Raw genomic sequence first — 21208 nt, 5'->3', positions numbered from 1 at the left:
GCCTCTATGAATCCCCCTTAATTCTAGAGCCTTCCCTCTTTTGATTATCTCCAATTTGTCCTGTATATAGCTTATTGGCACACATTTGTTTGTATGTTTCCTCCCCCATTATACCATAAGTTTCTTGAGTGCCAGACCTGAAGTCAGAGTTCAGATCTGGGCTGTGGGCAAGCCACTTAACCCGGTTTGCCTCAGTTTCTTATAAATAAGCTAGAGAAGGAAGTCACAAACCATTCCAGTATGTTTGCCATGAAAACTCCAAATGGGATCACAAAGAGTTGGACACAACTAAAATGATTGAACAACAACGTGGGCCTTCTAGTTGGAGATAACCAGTAGCCAGTTGTAGGTGCTAAACTGGAGGAGAGAGATTAGGGCTAGATTTGAGATTGAATCCATCAGTGCTGATGAGATCACCAAATGAAATAGTATAGAGGGAGAAAAGAATAGGATAGAGCCCTGTTCATATCATTTTTCTACTTAGTCATGTAGCATTGGGCACTGGGATGTTGGAGTCCAAATATAGAAGTTCCATTATTATCAATGGGAGTATATTACCATGAAAAGACTGGAAAATCAATTCCATCTTATATCCTTCCATTTCTACACCTATACATGGTCTACACCTATAAAATAGATCAAAGAGTCTTGGAATCATCTAACTTAGGTCTCAGATCATGCTTTCTTCAACCTGGTCTTTCCCTCCTTTTTTTTTTTTTTTTTTTTTGCTTTTGGTTAGATGATATTGCTCATAATCTTCCTTCACCATCCTCTGATATATTTTGCAGATGAACTTATATTCTGTTCACTTCACTCTGAAACCATCCCTTCACCATTTCTTATAGCACAGTAGTATTTCATCACATTTATATACCACAGCTCGTTCATCTGTTCCCCAATATATGACATCCTCTCAGACTGCAATTCTTTGCCAGTTCAAAAAAAGCTATAAATATTTTTGTATATTCTTAGACTTTTTTCCCCCTCCTGGAGCACTGTGATTCAGCAATGAACCAAGGAGGACAGGCTGGTTTTTGAAGAGGCAGAGGAACTAGAGACCAAATTGCCAACGTTTGCCTAGATTCTGGAGAAACAAGGGAGTTCCAGAAAAATATCTACTTCTGCTTCATTGACTACCCTAAAACCTTGACTGTATGGATCACATGTGGCAAGATGGAATGTGACCAGATCATCTTACTTGTATCCTGAGGAACCTGTGTGTGAGCCAAAAAGCAATAATTAGAACCAAACATGGAACACCTGATTGGTTTAAGATTTGGAAAGGATTACAATAAGACTGTATATTGTCACCTTATTTATTTAACTTATATTCAGAATACATTCTGCAAAATGCCAGGCTGGACCAATCGAAAGCCAGAATTAAGGTTGCTGGGAAAAATATTAACAATTTCAGATGATACCACTCTGATGGAAGAAAGTGAAGAATTAAGAAGCCTCTTGATGAGGGTGAAAGAGGAGAGTATAAAAAGAGGCTTAAGCTTAAAATTTTAAAAACTAAGTTCTTGGCAGCTGATCACATCACCCCCTGGCAGATAGAGGGAGGAGAAATGGAAGTAGTGTCAGATTTTATATTCTTGGGCTCAAATATCACTGCAGACGGTGACTGCAGCCATGAAATTAAAAGACACTTGCTCTTTGGAAGGAAAGCTGTGGCATATCTGGACAGCATACTAAAAAGCAAAGACATCATCTTGCTGACAAAGGTCAGTGTAGTCAAAGCTATGATTTTTCCAATAGCAGTGTATGGCTGTGAGAGGATTGTAAGGAAAGTTGAGAGCCACAGAATCTATGCTTTTGAATTGTGGTACTGGAGAAGACTTTTGAGAGTCCCTTAGACATCAAGGAGATCAAATCAGTCAGTACTTAAAGAAATTAATTCATCCCTGGAATGTCAGATACTGAAGCTGAAGCTTCACTGCTTTGGACACATTGTGATTGATAGGATTCATTGGAAAAGACCCTGATTTTCGGAAAGATTAGAGGCGAAAGGAAAAGGGCATGGCAGAGGAAAAGATGTATCCATAATGTCATAATAATAATGTCATGGAAACAATGAACATAAACTTGGACAGACTTTGGGAGGCAGTGAAGGACAGAAGGGCTTTGAATGCTATGGTCCATGGGGTCACGAGGAGTCCTGCATGACTGAACAACAACAAAGACTTTGTTTTACTTAGGACTAATCCTTCCCTTAACCTATCCTTCTAATTCTCTCCCCCAACTTTGCCCCTTTTCCTCCTAATTTACCTGTTGAATGAAATATATTTCTGTATTCAATTCGTGTGTGTGTGTGTGTGTGTGTGTGTGTGTGTGTGTGTGTGTGTTCCCTCCTTTAACCACTTCAGATGAGAGTGAAGTTCTACTGTCAGTCTCTCTCCCCCAGTCCTCTTCCTTCCTATAGATATTAAATTCACACTCTGATTACATAGATAGTTTTCCCTAACTTTCCTCCCACCCCCATTTCTCTTCCCCTCTCTTTTCCATTCTTCTTTTAAGATCATTAGGACCTAACAGAACTCCTCCCAGGTCTTCTGTCTAATTAAACTCTATGATCCCTGATAAATGCTAGGGTTCAGAGGGGAACCATTTCCCTATATCAGAATATAAGGAGTCTATCCTTGTTTTCAATTCAATTCAGCAAACATTCATTGAGAGCCTGCTAGGGCCAAGCATTGTATTAAGTGTTTAATACAAATATTATCTCATTGGATCCTTACACCAATCCTTCAGGGTAGTTGTTTGATTAGTCCTTTATCAGTGTTTATTTGTAGTTACCTTTTTATATTTCTCTTGATTCCTTTATTTGTACCTCTTAAATTTCTACTAAGTCCTCATCCTTTCAAAAATTCTCTATTTCGTTAAAGATGTATTATTTTCCCCTGTGGCATTGCACTCAGTCTTGCTAGTTATGTTTATTCTTGGCTGTAAGCCTATATATCCTTTGCCTTCTGGATTCTTGTATTCTAAATTCTCCACTCTGTTTTAGCGGTAGCTGCTAAATTAGGTGTGATCACTCAGTGCTTGAATTATTTTTTTCTGGCTACTTGTACTGTTTTTTTTAACCTGGGGACTGAATTTTGGCTACAGTGTTTCTGGGAGTTTCATTTTGAGGTTTCTTTCAGAAGACAATCAATAGACTGTTTCTGTTCCCACTTTGCCCCGTGGTTCTGATATTGGAGCTGTTTTCTTTTAAGGTTTCATGAAATTTTATATCTAGGCTAGGTTTTTTGGTTGTAACATTCAGATAGACTAATAATTCTTAAATTTTTTTCTCCTCAATCTATTTTTCAAGTCAGTTGTCTTTGCTAAGTACATTTTTAGTTCTTTGGATTTTTTTAAAAACTCTTCCTTCATCTCTTCCAGGACTTCTTGAGTTGGTATAAGACCTCTATATTGGGATTCTTTTTGTTTGCTCATTCTTCCAGCCTACTTCCAGGCTTCAGAGTTGATGTTGAGACCAAACTCTACTGCACTTCTGGAGGGAAGATCTATCTAGCCTGGTCCTGCTTTCTTGGTGTACTAAGGGTTATTTCATTTTAGGACCTCAGGGACAGGATGGGGACCTGATCCAGGGCCACAATTCTAGTGCCCTACTGGTCCAAGCTCTGCAAGTTCCTGACCTAGGTTTCAATCTGATCAACTAGTAGATGTTGCTGGATTCGGTCCCTAACAGCCAGCTGGAAAGCTATGCTGGTTCTGAGTGACAGAATTGTAGGTTCCATAGTTACTCCTCTGCAGGCTACTGCAACTGAGACTTCACTCTGCTCCTGGGGTCTGAGCTGCACAGTTACTGCTTGTTTCTGAACTCCTTTCTTGGTATAAAACCCAGGGTCTCCCTTCCTACCTACTCACTGCTCCCTTGTCCATGTCCTCTTCTCAGACCATCCTGGATCTGTGACCCAAAACTGGGGAGTGAGCAACAAAGATAACACTCGGAACCTGTCCCTGTTGTGAGTCTTAGTGCCACAGAGTATGTCTGGGACTCTTCTTCTCATGGTACAGAACCTCCAACTGGGCACTGGAGTGCTCCATGTGGTATGCTTCTGTCCCAATGTCCATAGATCCTCTCTGTCCCTCTGCTGAACTAGGCTGGAAAAATGACTTACTCTGACTTTTTCTAGATTTTGCCATCAGGATTAGTCTGGTGTAGTTTCTCAGTCTGTTTGTAAGAATTTTATGGAGGGGAGCTCAGCTATGTTATTTTCTGTTCCATCAATCAGTAAACATTTATTAAGTGCATACTGTGTGCCAGATACTGTGCTGAGGATACAAAGATAAAAGCAAAATGGCCTCTGCCCCCAACAAGCTTACATTCTAAAGTATATACAAGAGACATGCAAAGTATATACAACAGAGGAAGATTCTATGGATTGCGGGAGACCAGAAAAGAATTCCTTCCAAATGTAGTTCTTGAGCTGAATATTGAAGGAAACTAGAACTTCCAGGAAGTGGCAGTGAGGACGGGGTTCGTTCCAAGCGTGGGAAGATAGCCAGTACAAGGTCACGGAGGTGGGAGAGGGATCAGCATGTGTGAGGTACAACAGATAAGCTGGTGTGGCTAGACAGTAAAGTGTGTGTAGAGGAGGAATGGGTAAGAAACTTGGAAAGACAGAAGGAGTCAGGTTATGAAGAGCTCTAAATGTCACAGAGAGGAATTGATGCTTAATTGTAAAGATAACAAAACCACTCAAATTTATTGAGTGAATGGAATAGAGTGGGGAGTGATGAGTCAGGGAAGCCAATTAATAGATTATTGCAGTGTCCCAGGGGAGAGGCGATGAAGGCTTTAAGTAATGTGATTTGACTATGTGTGGAGAGAAGGGGTCATAGAAGAGAGATGTGAAGATAGAAAAGAAAATATTTGTAACTGATTGGAATATGTGGGAGAGTGAGCATGAACACCTAAACACGTAAACACCTAGTTTAAAATTTCCATTAAATAAGTCATGGTGCTAGACCAGAGCTCAAGAGAGAGAAACTAGGGCTAAACATATAAATCTGGAAATCATCAATGATAATGGAAAACATGGAAGCCAATGAAGTCACTCAAGTGCTGATGTAGGGGGGAAAAAAAGAGGGTCCAGAGCCCTCTTTTAGTATAAACCCACAGTTAGCGGCTGTGTCATAGATCAAGATCCAGCCAAAGAGGCTAAGGAGTCGTCTGGTAGGACGACAACTAGCAGAGAAAAGTATTGTGAAAACCTAGAGAGAAGAGTGCAATTAGATTTGTCAATTAAGGGATCTTTGGTAAATCATCCACACAAAAACATTCTGAGATGGATACCGCAGGTGTTCTCTCCATTTCACAGATTAGGTAATTTGTCCCTCACATGGAAATAGGTGGGGCTTTAACCTAGGTCCCAGACTCCAAATTTCCATCACTCAACTGGAAAAGCTAAATGTTTTACATGGCACTATGGCTTTGAATGCCAGCATAGAAATCATGGCAGAAAGCCTGGTGTCTGTCCAGCCTTTACGGTAAAGCTATTTACATTTACAGACAGTGAACATAATCACAAAATGCTACTTGGGCATTCATTCTTCCCTTAGAGTCCTCCTTGTTTCCAGAGAAATTTAAATAGGCACATTCCTCTAAAGTAAAAGTGGCCAGAACTGGCATTAAATAGCCCATCCCACTGACTTATTGCTTTGTACAAATTTTTCCCAAGATGAATAGGATTTGGATGCCAGTGCCCTGCTAAGTTTGTTGTGTAGTGAGTGGCCCATGATTATTAAAATCCTTATCATTCTAGGAATTAGTCACTGGCAGAGCTGTTATATGTGGTCATGGAAGTCCTCCAAACTCATCGAGTGAATCAAAAATAGTATTTTTTTCCTGATATATATTTTTTAAAGACTTTCATTAATACCTACATTTGGTTCCAGTGATTAAGCTATTTAAAAAAGCAAGCTAACAATGCGTTAAGGAGTGACATAAAATAACTAATGTTAGGGTGCTCGTTATATTAATGCATTCTTGCTCAAGTTGGCCCATTTAAAATACAAACGTTTAATAAGCTGTGTTTTACCTAAATGGGCCACCTTAAGTTTTGTGGATGTCTTAAATGAGCTATGAAAGAGGAAAAAACTTTCTTGTACTTCGTGCTAGATTTGGCTAGCACTTTCAAGAGAACAGATTTGTCATTCTGATAAAAATTCTAGAACTTTTTCATCCTTTGAAAAAGAAAAGTGGCATGGTTTAAGTTCCCCAGGATTTATTTTTGATTTGGTATTTTTTAATGGCTTTGGAATAAAAACTTGAAAGCTGGTAAGAAAGACAAACTGAAAGCTTTCTCTTATGAGTTCAGTTAATTTATTATCCCGTGTACTCTGCCTTGATGTCCCAAGAGAAATTGGCACATAGTTAACAACATAGCCTTAAAAGAGTAAAAAATGCATCCATTCTCATGTACATGGTTGTCGTGTACATGGTGTTGACTTTTGGGGTATGACAGTATTTTTATTCCACTGATGCAATTTTATTAAATGTCAGTGTTTTCAGAAAATTACCCAGTGCAGTTTGTATGTGTTGATTTCCTGCTTAAGTTAGATACACAAGCAAAATATCAACTAACTAAATGCAAGTTTTTAATTTTAATATATTTTTATTTGTTTTATTAAATATTTCCAAATACTTGTAAAAAATTTTTAATGTTTTGAGTTTCAAATTCTGTCTTGCCCCCCTTGAGAAGGCAATCAATTTGATATGTTATGTGATATCGTACAAGACATATTTTCATATTAGCCATGTTGCAAAAAAACAGACCAAAAAATAGAGAAAGTAAAAAAAAAAATATATGCTTACCTCTGCATTCAGAATTCATCACTTTTGCCTCTAGTGGTGGATATTATTTTTCATCATGGGTCCTTTGGAAGTGTCTTAGATCATTATCTTGATTAGAATAGTTAAATTTTTCACAGTTGATCATCCTTATAACATTGCTGTTGCTGTGTACAGTGTTCTCCTGGTTCTGCTCACTTCACTTTGCATGGTTTCATGTAAGTCTTCCTAGGTTTTTCTCAGAGCATCCTGTTCATCATTTTCCCTCTTTGAGCGAATTCCAATGAGAGTGAGGTTCAAGTATTGCCCATCTCTCCCTCCCCCCTTCGTTGTAAAAGCTCCTCCTTGCATGCTTCTTTTGTGTGAGATAATTTTCCCCATTCTGTCTTTCCTCTCCCCCTTCTCCAGGACATCCCTCTTTTTTGCCTATCCATTTTTAACATTATCACAGTGTAACTGACTCACTTCCGTGCCCTCTTTCTATGTAGAACCTAACTGCCCCAATAATGATAACGTTCTTGAAAGTTATATGTATCATCTTCTCATATAGAAAAGTAAACAGCTTAACCTTATTGAGTCCATCATGCTTTCTTTTTCATGTTTACTTTTTTATGCTTTTCTTGAGTCTTGTATTTGAAAGTCAGGTTTTCTATTGAGCTCTGGTCTTTTCATTAGGAATACTTGAAAGCCCTCTCCTTCATTAAATATCCATGTTTTCCCTTGAAGGATTATGCTCTGGGTTTTATGGTAGCTGCTGTATCTTGTGCGATCCTGACTGGCTCCATGATATTTGATTGGTTTCTTTCTGGCTGTTTGAAATATTTTCTCTTTGACCCGGGAGCTCTGTAATTTGGCTTTAATATTGCTGGGAATTTTCATTTTGGGATCTCTTTCAGGTAGTGATCACTGGATTCTTTCAGTTTCTGTTTTACTCTCAGGTTTTAGTACATTGGGACAGTTTTCCTTTATAATTTCTTGAAATGTGAGGGCTAGATTCTTTTTTTTTTAATCATAGCTTTCAAGTTGTTTAATAATTCTTAAATTACCTCTCCTTGGTTTATTTTCTTGGTCAGTTGTTTTTCCAGTGAGATAGTTCACATTTTCTTAGGGTTTTTTTTTTTCATTATTTGGACTTTATTGTTTCTTGATGTCTTATGGAATCATTAGCTTCTATTTGCCCAATTCTAATTTTTAAGAAATCATTTTCTGCAGTAAACCTTTGTACCTCTTTTTCCATTTCACTGGTTCTATTTTTTAAGGTATTGTTTTCTTCAGTATTTTTTGGTGACTCTTTTACCAAGTTGTTAATTGCCTTTTCACAGTTTTTTTCTTTGCTCTCATTTCTTTACCTAATTTTCTCTCTATGCTGTTGACTCTGAAAATAACCTTTTAGCTCTTCCAGGAATTCTTGTTGGGCTTGTGTCCAATTCATAGCTTTTCTTTGAGGCTCTTTACTTGTGGCTCTTTTGACTTCATTGACTTCTGAGTTTGATCTTCCTTTTTGCCATGGTCTCTTTTTATTGTCCAGTTCTTATTTGTTGTTGTTTGCCAGACACTGTGATAAGTGCTTTACAATTATTATCTTATTTCACCTTCACAACAACCCTGGGAGGTAGGTGCTGTCATTTTCCCCATTTTACAGATGAAGAAACTATGGCATACAGAGGCTAAGTTACTTGCTTAGAGTCACATAGCTAGTAAGTGTCTGAGGCCAGTTTTGAACTCAGGTGTTCCTGACTCCAGCCTAGCTTTCTGAAAGAACCAAAATAATCACTCTTCATTGTAAAAATTAATGGGGAAGAGAATGGATTGAGCAATTTTTTAATACTGATTATCTAACTTTTTGGTCTCAAAACCCCTTTATAATTTTAAAAAATATTAAGGATGTCAAAGAACTTTTTCACTTATGTGGATTTTATCTGTTGATATTTGCTATATTATTTGCTATATTATAAATTTGCTATTATTATGAAATTTAGTTTTGATCTTGCTGATCCCCTGAAAAGGTCTTGGGGACCCCTACAAGTTCCTAGACCTACTTTGAAAATCACTGATTTAAAGGATAAACTTAGCATTGTTTATTATCTGATTATCTTTTTTAAACTGCCTTATACAAACATTACTCCCTAGACCTCCGTTTTATTGTTGATTTCATGTTTTGTAAATTACTCCCTCCTTCTTGACAGGTTTTCATTACTTTATCACCAAATGGCCAATACCCCCTGTGATCCTCTCTTGCTGTTATTTCTTTCAACTTAATTCAGTTTTCTCTATCCTCCAAACTTTCAGAGTGTATGAACACATTTCAGATCAAAGCATATATTTCACAGATTTTCAACAGTGGTGAATAGATATTCTTTGCGTCTTTGAGTTATGAGCTCTTAACTTGCTGATGTCATACGCATACATGCATATACATATACATATACATATACATATACATATACATATACATATACATATACATATACATATACATACGCATATATATGAAGTAACTGGGTATGGGGAGAGTTCACTACAGAGTGAGAAGTATTCCCATTATTCTTGAAATAGGGCTGCTTGTAGCTAGGGTTGGGGGTTTGGAGTGGAGTGTTCCCAGTGTTCTTGAGTTCCGAATAAATGATTTACAAATCATTGTTTTGAAACACAAGCTGTTGTTAGTTGGACGCTACTTGTTTCCCCATTTTAACTTTCACTTTTCTGTACTTCAAAGGTCTGAAATATCTAAGGTTTAGACAAACAGAAAAGTAATGCCAGGAAAAAAAAGAGTCTTACCTTAATTCTTCTGACAACCAAAATGTAGATGATTGTAGGCCGAGTCTTCTGATTAAGTTGGGAGAAACTGGACTATTTGGAAATTTATCAAAAGTATTTCCTTGATTTTCCTTCATTTTTAAAGTTAAAACTTTTTTTAACCATTTTTCCTCATTTTCTAGGAAGATCATAGCCCAAGTGCTACAAATGAGGAAAAAGCTACTCCCACAGTAACCAGTAACCTCACTGTACAGGAATATTTTGCTAAACGAATGTTGGAGTTAAAGAACAAATCAGCAGTCACACACATGGCTTCTGCTGAAACTAAGCCTTTTGAAGAAAAAAGGACTAAACAGAAAAAAGAAAAGAAGAAAAGGAAAGAAGCTGAGGACTGGAACAAACCCAAGGCCAAGCATCCCAAAAAGGAGAGTCTGGAGGAGGAGGACAGATGGCATGCTGACCGTAAGTCAAAGGAAAAGGCCCTTCCTGAGAACCAGGTTAGAGACCCTGATTATGAGCAGTGTCTGGATGCTTCTCCCCAGGAGAGACCAGTTAGTGATGAGCAAGAGCCTAGTATGGGGCCCTCTGCCGTGGAACCAAAAAAGAAAAAAAAGAAAAAGGAAATGGTTATGGGATCTGCCCAAGATCAAACATCAGAGAGGAGGAAGAAGAAGAAAAAGAAGAAGAAAAGCCTTGAATAAAGAAGGTTGCCTTACTTGGACTTTCATATCATTTGAATGTCATAATACTTTTAGTGCAGCCTTATTAAAAAAACCCACAAAGAAAGAAAAAAGCCTTGGCCTGAAGTCAGAGCTGAGTTTACTCAAGATGATTTGTTCACATCTTTTAACATGCCCATGGATTGCTGGGTCTCGCCCTCTCATCACATTTTTCCCAACTACAAAAATTCCCAGAAGAACTTGAAAAACAATCCAAATCATGTCTCTCTGAAGCAAGATTATTTTTAAGACCCTGGATCCTACATTGTTTATATATCTGGGAGGTGGGGGTGGGGGCAGGGTAGAGGAGGGAGAAACATGTGAGATATAGAAGTCTTTGCATATGCACACACAGATATTTGAATTTTCCACTACTTCCTTTGGCAATAATAAATTATGCTTCCTTTTGAAAGATTTGCTCTAATTAAAGGATTATGAGTCGATGCTGGAGAACATAACCAAAGAGTTCCTATTGTTCTCTAGCCAACCAATACATTTGTGCCAACTAGGAATTATGTTACTTTTTAAAAAAAATTTTATTTTTGCCCCAGATTGGCTTTCTATATGGGCATTTCTCTTGCTTCTCTTCCACTGATTAATGGCTATCAAGCATTCCAAAGATTCTAGATGACTTCAAACGGTTATCATTGAACTAGATTCTCTGTGTGGTTTTGGTCTGATCAGCATTATAAGGGACTTTTCATGCCTCCATTGAATTTTACCCTTTCTGAGCTATTAGCATGTATTTGGTTGTACCTGATGCCAAATAAGCCATATCTCTGGAACAACATTGCCAGAACAGCCCTGCCCCAATTATAATGATCAGATACACAAGATCTACCAAAATAAAATAAAAACTGAAAGCTAAAGATTTTCAAATTACTAACTTCATATTGAAATTGGACTTATGCTTTGGATTATTTCTCATTTCTCCATTTCAGTCTTGCTCAATCCTAATGGTATTGCTTCATTGTATTTTACAGTCTGTCACACCCTGTGGTATATTTTGCTTTATGTTGGTTCATCTCTCCCCAATATTGATTTACACAGGTGACCAAGAAGTCACCTTTACACACTTACAGTGCCCAAAACAAAATAGTGAATGTATGTATGACACTAAGAAGTCTTCTCCTTTTATTTCTCTCTTCTTTATTTTTCTCCTTATCTCTCCATCTCTTTGTCCTCCTTTACTCTTCCTCTTTCCCTCTAGAGACTCCTACTGTAGTTTTCATTTGCCGTGGCCTGACTTCAGTATCCCTGGCAGTAAGACTAAGGGTGTGTGACACAGGGTGGTGCAGGCAGATTATTGCTCTCTCCGTTTGATTTATGGATTGCTGCTGGCTAATAGGAGTTATTAACTCACAACTTGGTGACCTTTTGGCCTTTATTTTAATTCTTGGGGTACATTAGAGGAAACAGTGCTCCAAGAATCTTAATACTGAGAAAATACATGAAACATAGGATCGTAGAGCTGGACGGGACCTCAAGCCATCCCATCTCGTGCTCTCTTTTTCTTCTAAATGGATGTAGAAAGTCAGGAACAGGAAGATTAAATTATTTACCCAAGCTTATACATGTAGTGAACAGCAGAGAAAGGATTTGAACCTGAGTCCTTTGACTCCAGAGTTTAATGCAAAGACTGTTCAGTCCATTCAGTCATGTTCTGCTCTTCATGACCTTGTTTGGGGTTTTCTTGGCAAAGACACTGGAGTGGTTTGCCATGTCCTTCTCCAGCTCATTTTACAGATGAGGAAACCAAGGCAAACAGGGTTAAGTGACTTGCCTAGGGTCACACAGCTAGGAAGTGTCTGAAGCCAGATTTGAACTCAGGAAGATAAATCTTCCTGACTCCAGGCCTCTGTCTACTGTGTCACCTAGCTGCTGTGCGAAGACTACTACATACAGATAATTCCTATGAACTTAGAGATCAAAAAAGACTTATCTCCTATACTAAGTGTGAACCACGGTCTGATCTCAAAAAAAAAAAAATACTTCTTAAGTCACTTTTCATCAGAGACAACATTTGCCTAACTTATCTCTACTTGTCCTGTCTTGTATGTGAAACTAGTGTCTGAGTAGGGAATATGGGTATTTAAAACCAGAAAGAAGACTGCTTTTTCTTTTTACTTTTCATTTTACTGGATTTAATCAGTTGAAATATAGCAACAAGAAAATCAACAGAAAGGAAGTTCTAGTCTGTGTCCTAGATGCAGATGAAGTACATTTGGGTGATGGAAAAAGGTTTTTTGGTCATTGGGGAAAATTCTTAAAGTGAAAAGCTGTTTCAGAAGGTAAGAGGAATCCATTTTCAGGTAGTTGGGATCATTTTAGAGATTGCAAAGACTGGGCAGTTTGGAAAAAGAGAAGTTACAGAATGTCATTTTCTTTTTTTTTAGAAGATGGAAAAAGAAAAAGTGGTTCCTCTATACAGTTTCTGACTGTTGGATGGTACAGGATCTTGGAAGAGGTCTGTACCTCTTCTTGAGATAACAGCCATTCTAAATGGCTAGTTTGCTCCAAGAAGACAGTTACCCTATTTTTCTTTCATAAGGTATCTTGGTGTATTTTTGTCATTCCAGATCATTTACATCTAAAGATCCTTCTAAAGACCCAATCCTGTACAGTTTTTTTTGATCAGATAGTTGACCAGAAAGAATGAAAAGAAGGATAATACTATGAAAAGTGGATTCTATTATCATCTATTACAAAAAATTGAGAAGTAACTTTGCTTTAGGGTTACTGGCATAATGAAAATTAGATAATTTTTCCACACCCGATTTTCTATTCTGTGCATATACTTGTAGCAAAATAGACAATGAAGGTTCATTTTAGTTATAAGGAAAGCTGATGCTTAGTGAGTATTTACTCTATTTTCTCTAGAAAATGCTTGATTTTCATCCCTAAGGCCTGCTTCCTGGTTTATTTTTTTTCAAGATCTACAGAGTAGTTAGAACAACCAAGAAAATGCTTAAAACTACTAATATTAAACAGTTTACACTTTGTTCCTAAGGAGGCATTTTTTATCCATATTAATTTAAGTGAAGATTAATGAATTCTGAAATTTTTGGTCCATTTTTTCTCATCACCAACTGATGTGGTATTAGTTAAGTCCCATGACCTCAAAGAGAGCCTTTGTTTCTGAGTTTATGAAGTGATTCATTTCCATATATAACCCACATGTATGGAGGGGGCAGGGGCAAGGAAGGTTTCCTTCTGGTTCTTAGAAAGTGTTAATAAGACTTTAAGAACAGAGCCAATGTGAGTACTTCTTTTGCACCAACCACGGACCACACTATTGCTTCTCTACTTCACCTGTTCTTAGACTCAAGTAACAACAAGTTGAAACCTGTGTTTAAAAAAAAAGCCAACATGTGAGAAATGCTTCAGTGCAATCTACTTGAGTGATCTCAGCTTCTGGATCACCAAGCATCTGTTTGTTGTATTCCTATTTGAGTAAGAACTTCCCCATCACCACCCTTCTGTTTGTCTTATGGGCTTCTGCAGCCACTGCATTTTGGAGCCTGTTATGCTGGCCCGGTAGTCCTTGGGAGATCAGATTTAGTATTCTGATTTTGTACTTTTATAATGCCAGATTAATCACTGGCTAATTAGAATCATGTCCTAATAAATAAGATAATAAAACACATTGGCAATGAAAGTGTCTCAGAAAATAATAGGCTAAAAATGGCATGTTTCTGAGGACTCAACAGAAATTAATAACATCACAAAGATTCAAAAAAGGGAACTGTGGTTGGTATGCAAAATGAAGTAGGGAGGTTACATTTTGGAGCATATTTGTGTTGCCTAAATAGTAAGGACAGGAGCAACATCATTTTTAATATGGGCATGTCCAGTGAAATCTCTCCTCCCACATAAGCCTCGTCTGTCCTATCAAAATCCATATGGGGGTGTGATGCTGCTTGCAATTCTTATATGGAAATTAAATCATCATAAATGCACTAAGGTGGTTCAGTATTTAAAGGAACCCTACAGTAAATCCTTTTATAAAGGGAAGAATTATTTTGTAACGTGTTTTTGTTGATTGAGCTTTCTTAATTTAATTTGCTTTGGGAAAAGTCCTTGTTGGAATTCATCTTTTGGCCTTCCAACAGTCTAAATCTTTTTCATTTATTCAGGCAACAAACCATTTATTACACATCTATTATATACTGACCATCATGCATGTTACTGCGGAAGGAATGAGATGTCATCATGACATAATCTAACATATCAGTTCTTAAACTTTTGGTCTTTGGACCCTTCTACATTCTTCAAAATTCATTTGATTTCCCCTCCCACCAAGAGCTTTTTTTTATGTGGGTTATATCTATCAATAATTTACTACATTAGAAATTAAAACATGTTAGTATCATTATGGAAATAGTACCTCGAGGACCCCCAAGGATCTTGGGGACCTTAGGGGTATCCAAATCACACTTTGAGAACCACTAATCTAATAGGAAATGGTACATGATGAGAATATAAAAGGCATCAATAAAGTGCCCTATGATGTCTGTGGAGGGAAGTAATCAGTTGGAGGCATTTAAGCTGGACTTTAAAAAATATGTGGAATTTTTTTTTTCAGCTGTTGGCCAGGGCAGGACAGAGCAAATTCTAGGAACAAGAAAGGGGTATGAGCTAAGGCACAAAGGCAGAAAAGTTGGAGACATGGAGGACATTGCATCCTGTGATCCTAAACCTGGGCTGAGTGAATTTAAAAACATTCGCATCTTTTTTATATATGATTCAATCCAAGAAGATTACCCTGAAATGCACCTAAAACTTTAGGGTAACCGGAATGGACCACTCATCCCTGGAATCATATAGATCAACAGCAAAGGCAGCATGCTGTAGTGGAGAGGAAAATAGCTTTGGAGGCCCAGGACCAGGGTCTTAATTTCATTTCTCCTATTTAAGTACTATGTAACCTTGGGGAGGGCACTTAAGTCTTAGTTTTCCTCTTTTGTAAAATTAATGGGTTGTACAAGATTATCATTAAGGTTCCTTCCAGCTCTTGGTCTTGTGACCCAGGATTGACAGGCTAGAAGCATGTCAGTCAGGTAGTCATTTTAACTCCTTCACTCATTCCTTTGTTCCTAGGTGGGTGGCAGGATGTGTTTTACCATTCCATTCCTGACTTTTTGCTAGGGAATGGGCTTTCTAATAAGATCTGACCTACAGGCATTAACAATCTCAGTGTTTCTCAAATAGACAGTTATATTTCCATTCTCAGAGAGGACATTAGGAATATGTTCTCTAAACAAGGAGAAAGGATCTCCATAGTTAAATGGACTAACTCCAGCTTTCAAAAGTTTGGGAAAATGAGGCTAATACCTTAGAGCTTTATGATAATAGGAGTATTCTTTTCTTCCCCCACAACAATCTGTCCGAGTAAAGGACTTCAATCCAGACTTCACCATAGAGTAAGTCAAAACATGAACTTCCATATGGTAAATCTAAAGCTACCAGTAAATTCTAAGCTGTTTCCTATATCCCCAGTTCCACCTCAGATTTGCCAGAATTCCTAATAGACAGCATTGGTACCCCCTCCCCTGACTCCACTCCACACCTCTATGGTACTTTTCTTCCCTGCAAATGTGCATCATCATCCATGTGCCTCTGCCCTCCTGTACCCCTACCTGCACTCCCATCCCAATCTCAAAACACAAACAGCTTGGGAATTCAAGGCTCTGGGAAAATAAAAAGCATTCCCTCACCCAAAGGTTGTGAACCCTTGTTATAGAGTCTAGGTGAGGAAGGAACTTCTAAAGATCATGTACCTTCAGCCAGGACTGCACTTTACCCATCCCAGAAAGATAGGTATATGTCACTATCAAGGAAAAAATGCACCTGATAGTTTTTAAGATGGTGTCGCCAGAGTACCTTGTGCTGCTTCCACATTCACCTGTGTCACCTGATAGTTCTAAAATGGTGTCACCAGAGTACCTTATCCTTCTTTCACATTCACCTGTGACTGTCACCTTCGATGAGATTGAAGGTGTGGTCAGGTCATGGAGAAGACACCTGGGTCCCAGGAAGGTTTTAAGCTTGACACTGGAGGTGGTAACCTGTGAATAGGCCCTGCAGCATGGTGAGGGTGTGGTCAGGTTGACTCAGCCTGCTCAGGTGATGGACTGCAGGATCTTGCCCCAGCTGCAGCCACCCTCCTGTGGGACTCCCAGGCAGTACCAAGTAGAACAAGTTACTGCAATTTAGCCTGGAGGAATTACAAAATGCTGGCGTGGTTGAGGGAGGTCACCACCAGACTGAGACGAGCAAACTTTGTTAACTTAGCTGTAACACCGAAGATGTACTGGAATCCTATCTTTCCTAACCAAAGACCCAGTCTTAATCTCCTGCTAAAGTTTTATTTTCTCCTGCATTCAGCCTTTTAAAGATGAATCTCTGGATCTAAGGTGTGCCTTTACACGAGCCAACATGTGACTCATTAGTAAAAGAAAAAACATGCCAGTTAGGGATAGTAGCCTCGTAGTTAGTTTGGACATGCATAATGAAACCTTTCCAGTTCCAGAAGGGGGCTGCCCCTCCACATGAAATTTTGAAAGTAGAACAATGATGATTTTGTGTCCAGCAGCCCTGAGGGGTGGTTATAAGTGGATAATTCAACACAAAAGCTTAACCCTTTACTGACAACCAGAGTTACTATCTGTCCCTCAAAGGAAATTGTGATGTTCAAGGGGGTGATTACAACATAGCCCTGAGATCTTCCCTCTTTGTTTATGTCAGACTTTTGGGAGGGGAAAAAACCTATGTGTACTAGAAAGAACACTGGATTTTTAAAAATAGACATAAAATGATTAGAATAGCATTTGTAAAGTACGTTAAGGTTTAGAGAGGGCTTAACAAGTTATCTAATCCTCGGAAGAACTCTGTAAAGTAGGTGCTGTTATCCCAATTTTACAGGTGAGGAAACAGACTAAGAGGTGTTAAATGAGTGGTCCTGGGTTACACTCGGTGTTTGAGGCAGGATTTAAAATTAAATCTTCCTGACTCTCCAATACTCTGTCCACTGCACTAGATATGCACAGAAGAGATAGATACTGAAAATTAGAGGAGAAATAAACTGAAAACTAAAAGGCTACAAAAAAAAGATAAAACTTAAAGCTAGTTCTTTAAAAAGACTTAACAAATTTGATAAACCTTTAGCCAACTCAGTTTTTAAAAAAAGATGACAAAACCAACAAAGTAGTAAATAAGGTGAAATCACAATAAAATGAGAAGAAATAAGAATTATCAGAACTTAGTATGCATAGTTATATATACAAACAAAATTGAGAACACAAAGGAAATAGAGAAATACTTTCAAAAATGTAAGGTATCAAAATTAACAAAAGACGAAAGCAATACCTTAAATAATCCAGAAACAGAAAGGGAAACAGTACTAACTATAAAAGAATGATCGAAGTGGGGAGGAAGGGGGAGCTCCTGGTCTGGATGAATTCAAAGGAGAATTCTGTCAAACTTTTAAAGAACAACTAGTAGCAATATTCAAATATTGTCAAAAAAATTGAGAAAGCCCTCTACCAGACCCTTTTTACGAAATATAGTCAATACTCAATAAACATTTATTTTTTAAAATTTTGTTTTCAACATTCACTTCCATAAGACTTTGTTTCAAAATTTTCCCCCTTCTCCTCCCCCCTCCCTAAGACAGTGTGCAATCTGATATAGGCTCTGCATATACATTTATATTAAACATTTTCACATTAGTCATGATGTAAAGAAGAATTAGAACTAATGGGAGGAACCACAAGAAAGAATAAACAAAAGAAAACAACAGAAGAAAAGGAGAGCAAATAGTATGCTTCCATCTGTATTCAGATTCTAAAATTCTTTCTCTGGATGTGGACAGCATTTTCCATTGTAAGTCTTTTGGAGTTGTCTTAGATCCTCCCATTGCTGAGAAGAGCCAAGTCTATCAAAGTCAGTCATTGCAAAACGTGGTTGTTACTGTGTACAATGTTTTCCTGGTTCTGCTTGTTAATAAATATTTGTTAAGTAACCTATTACATGCCAGGCATTATGTTAAGAGCTAGAGATACATGTACAAAAAAGATAGTCCTTACCCTCAAGGAGTTTACAGTCTAATTAGGGAACACAGGACAGAAAAGAAAGCTGAAAGAAGGGTGGAGCGTGATGGAGAAGTCAAAGAAATCCAAATGAGTGAAGCTGGCTGCAGAATGAGGAGATGTAATACCTAAACCAGGGAAACATAAAGTGTGAAAGGACCAATGTCATAAGTGAATATCAATTAAAATTTTTAAATAAGATCCTGTCAGATAATAGTAATTCATTATGATTAAGTTGGATTTATACAAGGGATGCAAGTATGGATCAACATTAGGAAAATAATAATCATATTAAATTTTAAAAAAACATGATTATCTCAATACAGAAAAAAAAACTTTTGACAAAGTACAGCATTGATTTTTTAAAATTAATTAATTTATTTATTTTTAGTTTACAACATTCAGTTCCACAAGCTTTTCAGTTCCAAATTTTCTCCTCCTCCCCAAGACGTCATGTAATCTGATATAGGCTCTACATATACATTCACATTAAACGTATTTTCACATTAGTCATGGTACAAAGAAGAATTATAACCAATGGAATGAACCACAAGAAAGAAGAAACAAAATGAAACAAAAAAGAGAGCAAATAATATACTTCAATGTGCATTCAGATCTACAATTCTTTCTCTGGATGTGGACAGCATTTTCCATCATGAGCCTTTTGGAGTTGTCATAGCATTGCTGACAATTGCCAAGTCTATCAAAGTTAGTCATCTCACAATGTGGCTGTAACTGTGTACAATGTTCTCTTGGTTCTGTTCCCCTTACTCAACATCAATTCATATAAGTCTTTCCAGGTTTTTCTGCTCCTCATTTCTTATAGCACAATAGTATTCCATTACATTCATATACCACAACTTGTTCAGCCATTCCCCAATTAATGGGCATCCCCTCAATTTCCAGTTCTTGGCCACCACAAAAAGAACTGCTATAAATATTTTTGTACATGTGGATTCTTTTCCCATTTGTGTGATCTCTTTGGGTTACAGCCCTAGAGGTAGTATTGCAGTGTCAAAGGGTATGTATGTTTTTATAGCCCTTTGGACATAATTCCAAATTGTTCTCCAAAGTGGTTGGATCAATTCATAATTCCATGAACAATGCATTAGTGTTCCAATTTTCCCACATCTTCTTTAGCATTTGTAATTTTCCTGTTTTGTCATGTTAGTCAATCTGACAGGTGCGATGTGGTACTTAAGAGATGTTTTGATTTGCATTTCTCTAATCAATAGTGATTTAGAGCATTTTTTGACTGTAGATATCTTTAATTCCTTCCTCTGAAAACTGCCTGTTCATATCCTTTAACCAGTTATCAATTGAGGAATGACTTGTATTCTTATAAATTTGACTCCTTTCTCTATACATTTTAGAAATGAGGCCTTTATCTGAGACACTGGTTGTAAAATTTCTTTCCCGGTTTTCTGCTTCCTCCTAATCTTGATTTCATTGGCTTTGTACAAAAACTTTTCAATTTAATGTAATCAAAATTATGCATTTTGCATTTTATAATGTTCTCCATCTCTTGTTTGGTCATAAATTCTTCCATCCCCATAAATCTGACTGGGAAACTAACTATTCTTTGCTCTCCCAGTTTGCCTATAGTATCAGCCTTTATATCTAAATCATGTATCTATTTGGACTTTAATTTGGTATATGGTGTGTGATATTGGTCTATGCTCAATTTCTGCCATACTATTTTCCAGTTTTCCCAGCAGTTTTTGTCAGATAGTGAGTTCTTCTATCAGAAGTTGGAGTCTTTGAGTTTATCAAACAGTAGATTCCTGTAGTCATTGACTACTGTATCTTGTGTACCTAACCTAATCCACTCATCCACCACTCTATTTCTTAGACAGTACCAAGTAGTTTTGATGATTTTTGCTTTATAATACAATTTAAGATCTGGTATGGCAAGGTCAAGGTCACCTTCCCTAGCATTTCTTTTTATTAATCCCTTGATATTCTGGACCTTTTGCTGATTTATTTTTTAAAAAAATAAATTAAAACCTACCAAGTGTTGGCATACAGGGGCCCTTATTATTGTTTCTATGATTTGTTGTTTGACCCACTCATTCTTTAGGATTAGATTATTTAGTTTCCAATTAATTTTTAATCTATTTTTCTATGGCCCTTTATTACATGTAATTTTATTGCATCATGGACTGAATTGGATGCATTTAATATTTCTGCCTTCCTGCATTTGAATGTGAGGTTTTTATGCCCTAATTCATGGTCAGTATTTTTGTAGGTGCCATGTACTGCTGACAAAAAGGTATATTCCTTTCTATCCCCCTTCAGTTTTCTCCAGAGGCCTATCATGTCTAACTTGTCTAAAATCCTGTTCACTTCCTTAACTTCTTTCTTGGTTTTTTTTTGTGCTTAGATTCATCTAGTTCTGAGAGGGGGAGGTTGAAGTCCCCCACTAGTATAGTTTTGCTGTCTATTTCTTCCTATAACTCACTTAATTTCTTCTCTAAGAATATGCTATACCACTTGGTACATAAATGTTTAGTATTGATGTTACTTCAGTCTGTGATGCCTTTTAGCAAGATGTAATTTCCTTCCTTGTCTCTTTTAATTAGATCTATTTTTGCTTTTGCTTTGTCTGAGATCAAGATTGCTACCCCTGCTTTTTTTACTTCAACAACATATTGTAGGATTCTGGTTTTTAATCCACTCTGCTATCTGCTTCTGTTTTGTGGGAGCGTTCATCCCATTCACATTCACAGTTATGATTATAAACTGTGTATTTCCCTCCATCCTATTTTCCCCCCGTTTATACTTTTTTCTCTCTCTCCTTTCACCCTGTCCCTCATCACCAGTGTTTTGCTTCCAATCAC

At 37.4% G+C, this 21208-nt stretch overlaps 1 protein-coding gene across 1 annotated transcript in view; it reads left to right on the top strand.

The window, feature by feature from the left end:
• Positions 1 to 11138, top strand: part of PINX1 (PIN2 (TERF1) interacting telomerase inhibitor 1) — a 103681-nt gene extending 92543 nt beyond the window's left edge. The window contains exon 7 of the mRNA XM_036750898.1: positions 9742 to 11138. Coding sequence (XP_036606793.1) covers positions 9742 to 10260 — 519 coding nt within the window. The 3' untranslated portion in view covers positions 10261 to 11138. The remainder of the gene's footprint in view (positions 1 to 9741) is intronic.
• Positions 11139 to 21208: the final 10070 nt, after the last annotated feature.

Source organism: Trichosurus vulpecula, chromosome 3, assembly GCF_011100635.1.
Source record: "Trichosurus vulpecula isolate mTriVul1 chromosome 3, mTriVul1.pri, whole genome shotgun sequence".
In the NCBI taxonomy this organism is placed as follows: domain Eukaryota; kingdom Metazoa; phylum Chordata; class Mammalia; order Diprotodontia; family Phalangeridae; genus Trichosurus; species Trichosurus vulpecula.
Note: the sequence above shows the minus strand (reverse complement) of the source record. Positions and strands in the feature narration are given on the sequence as shown.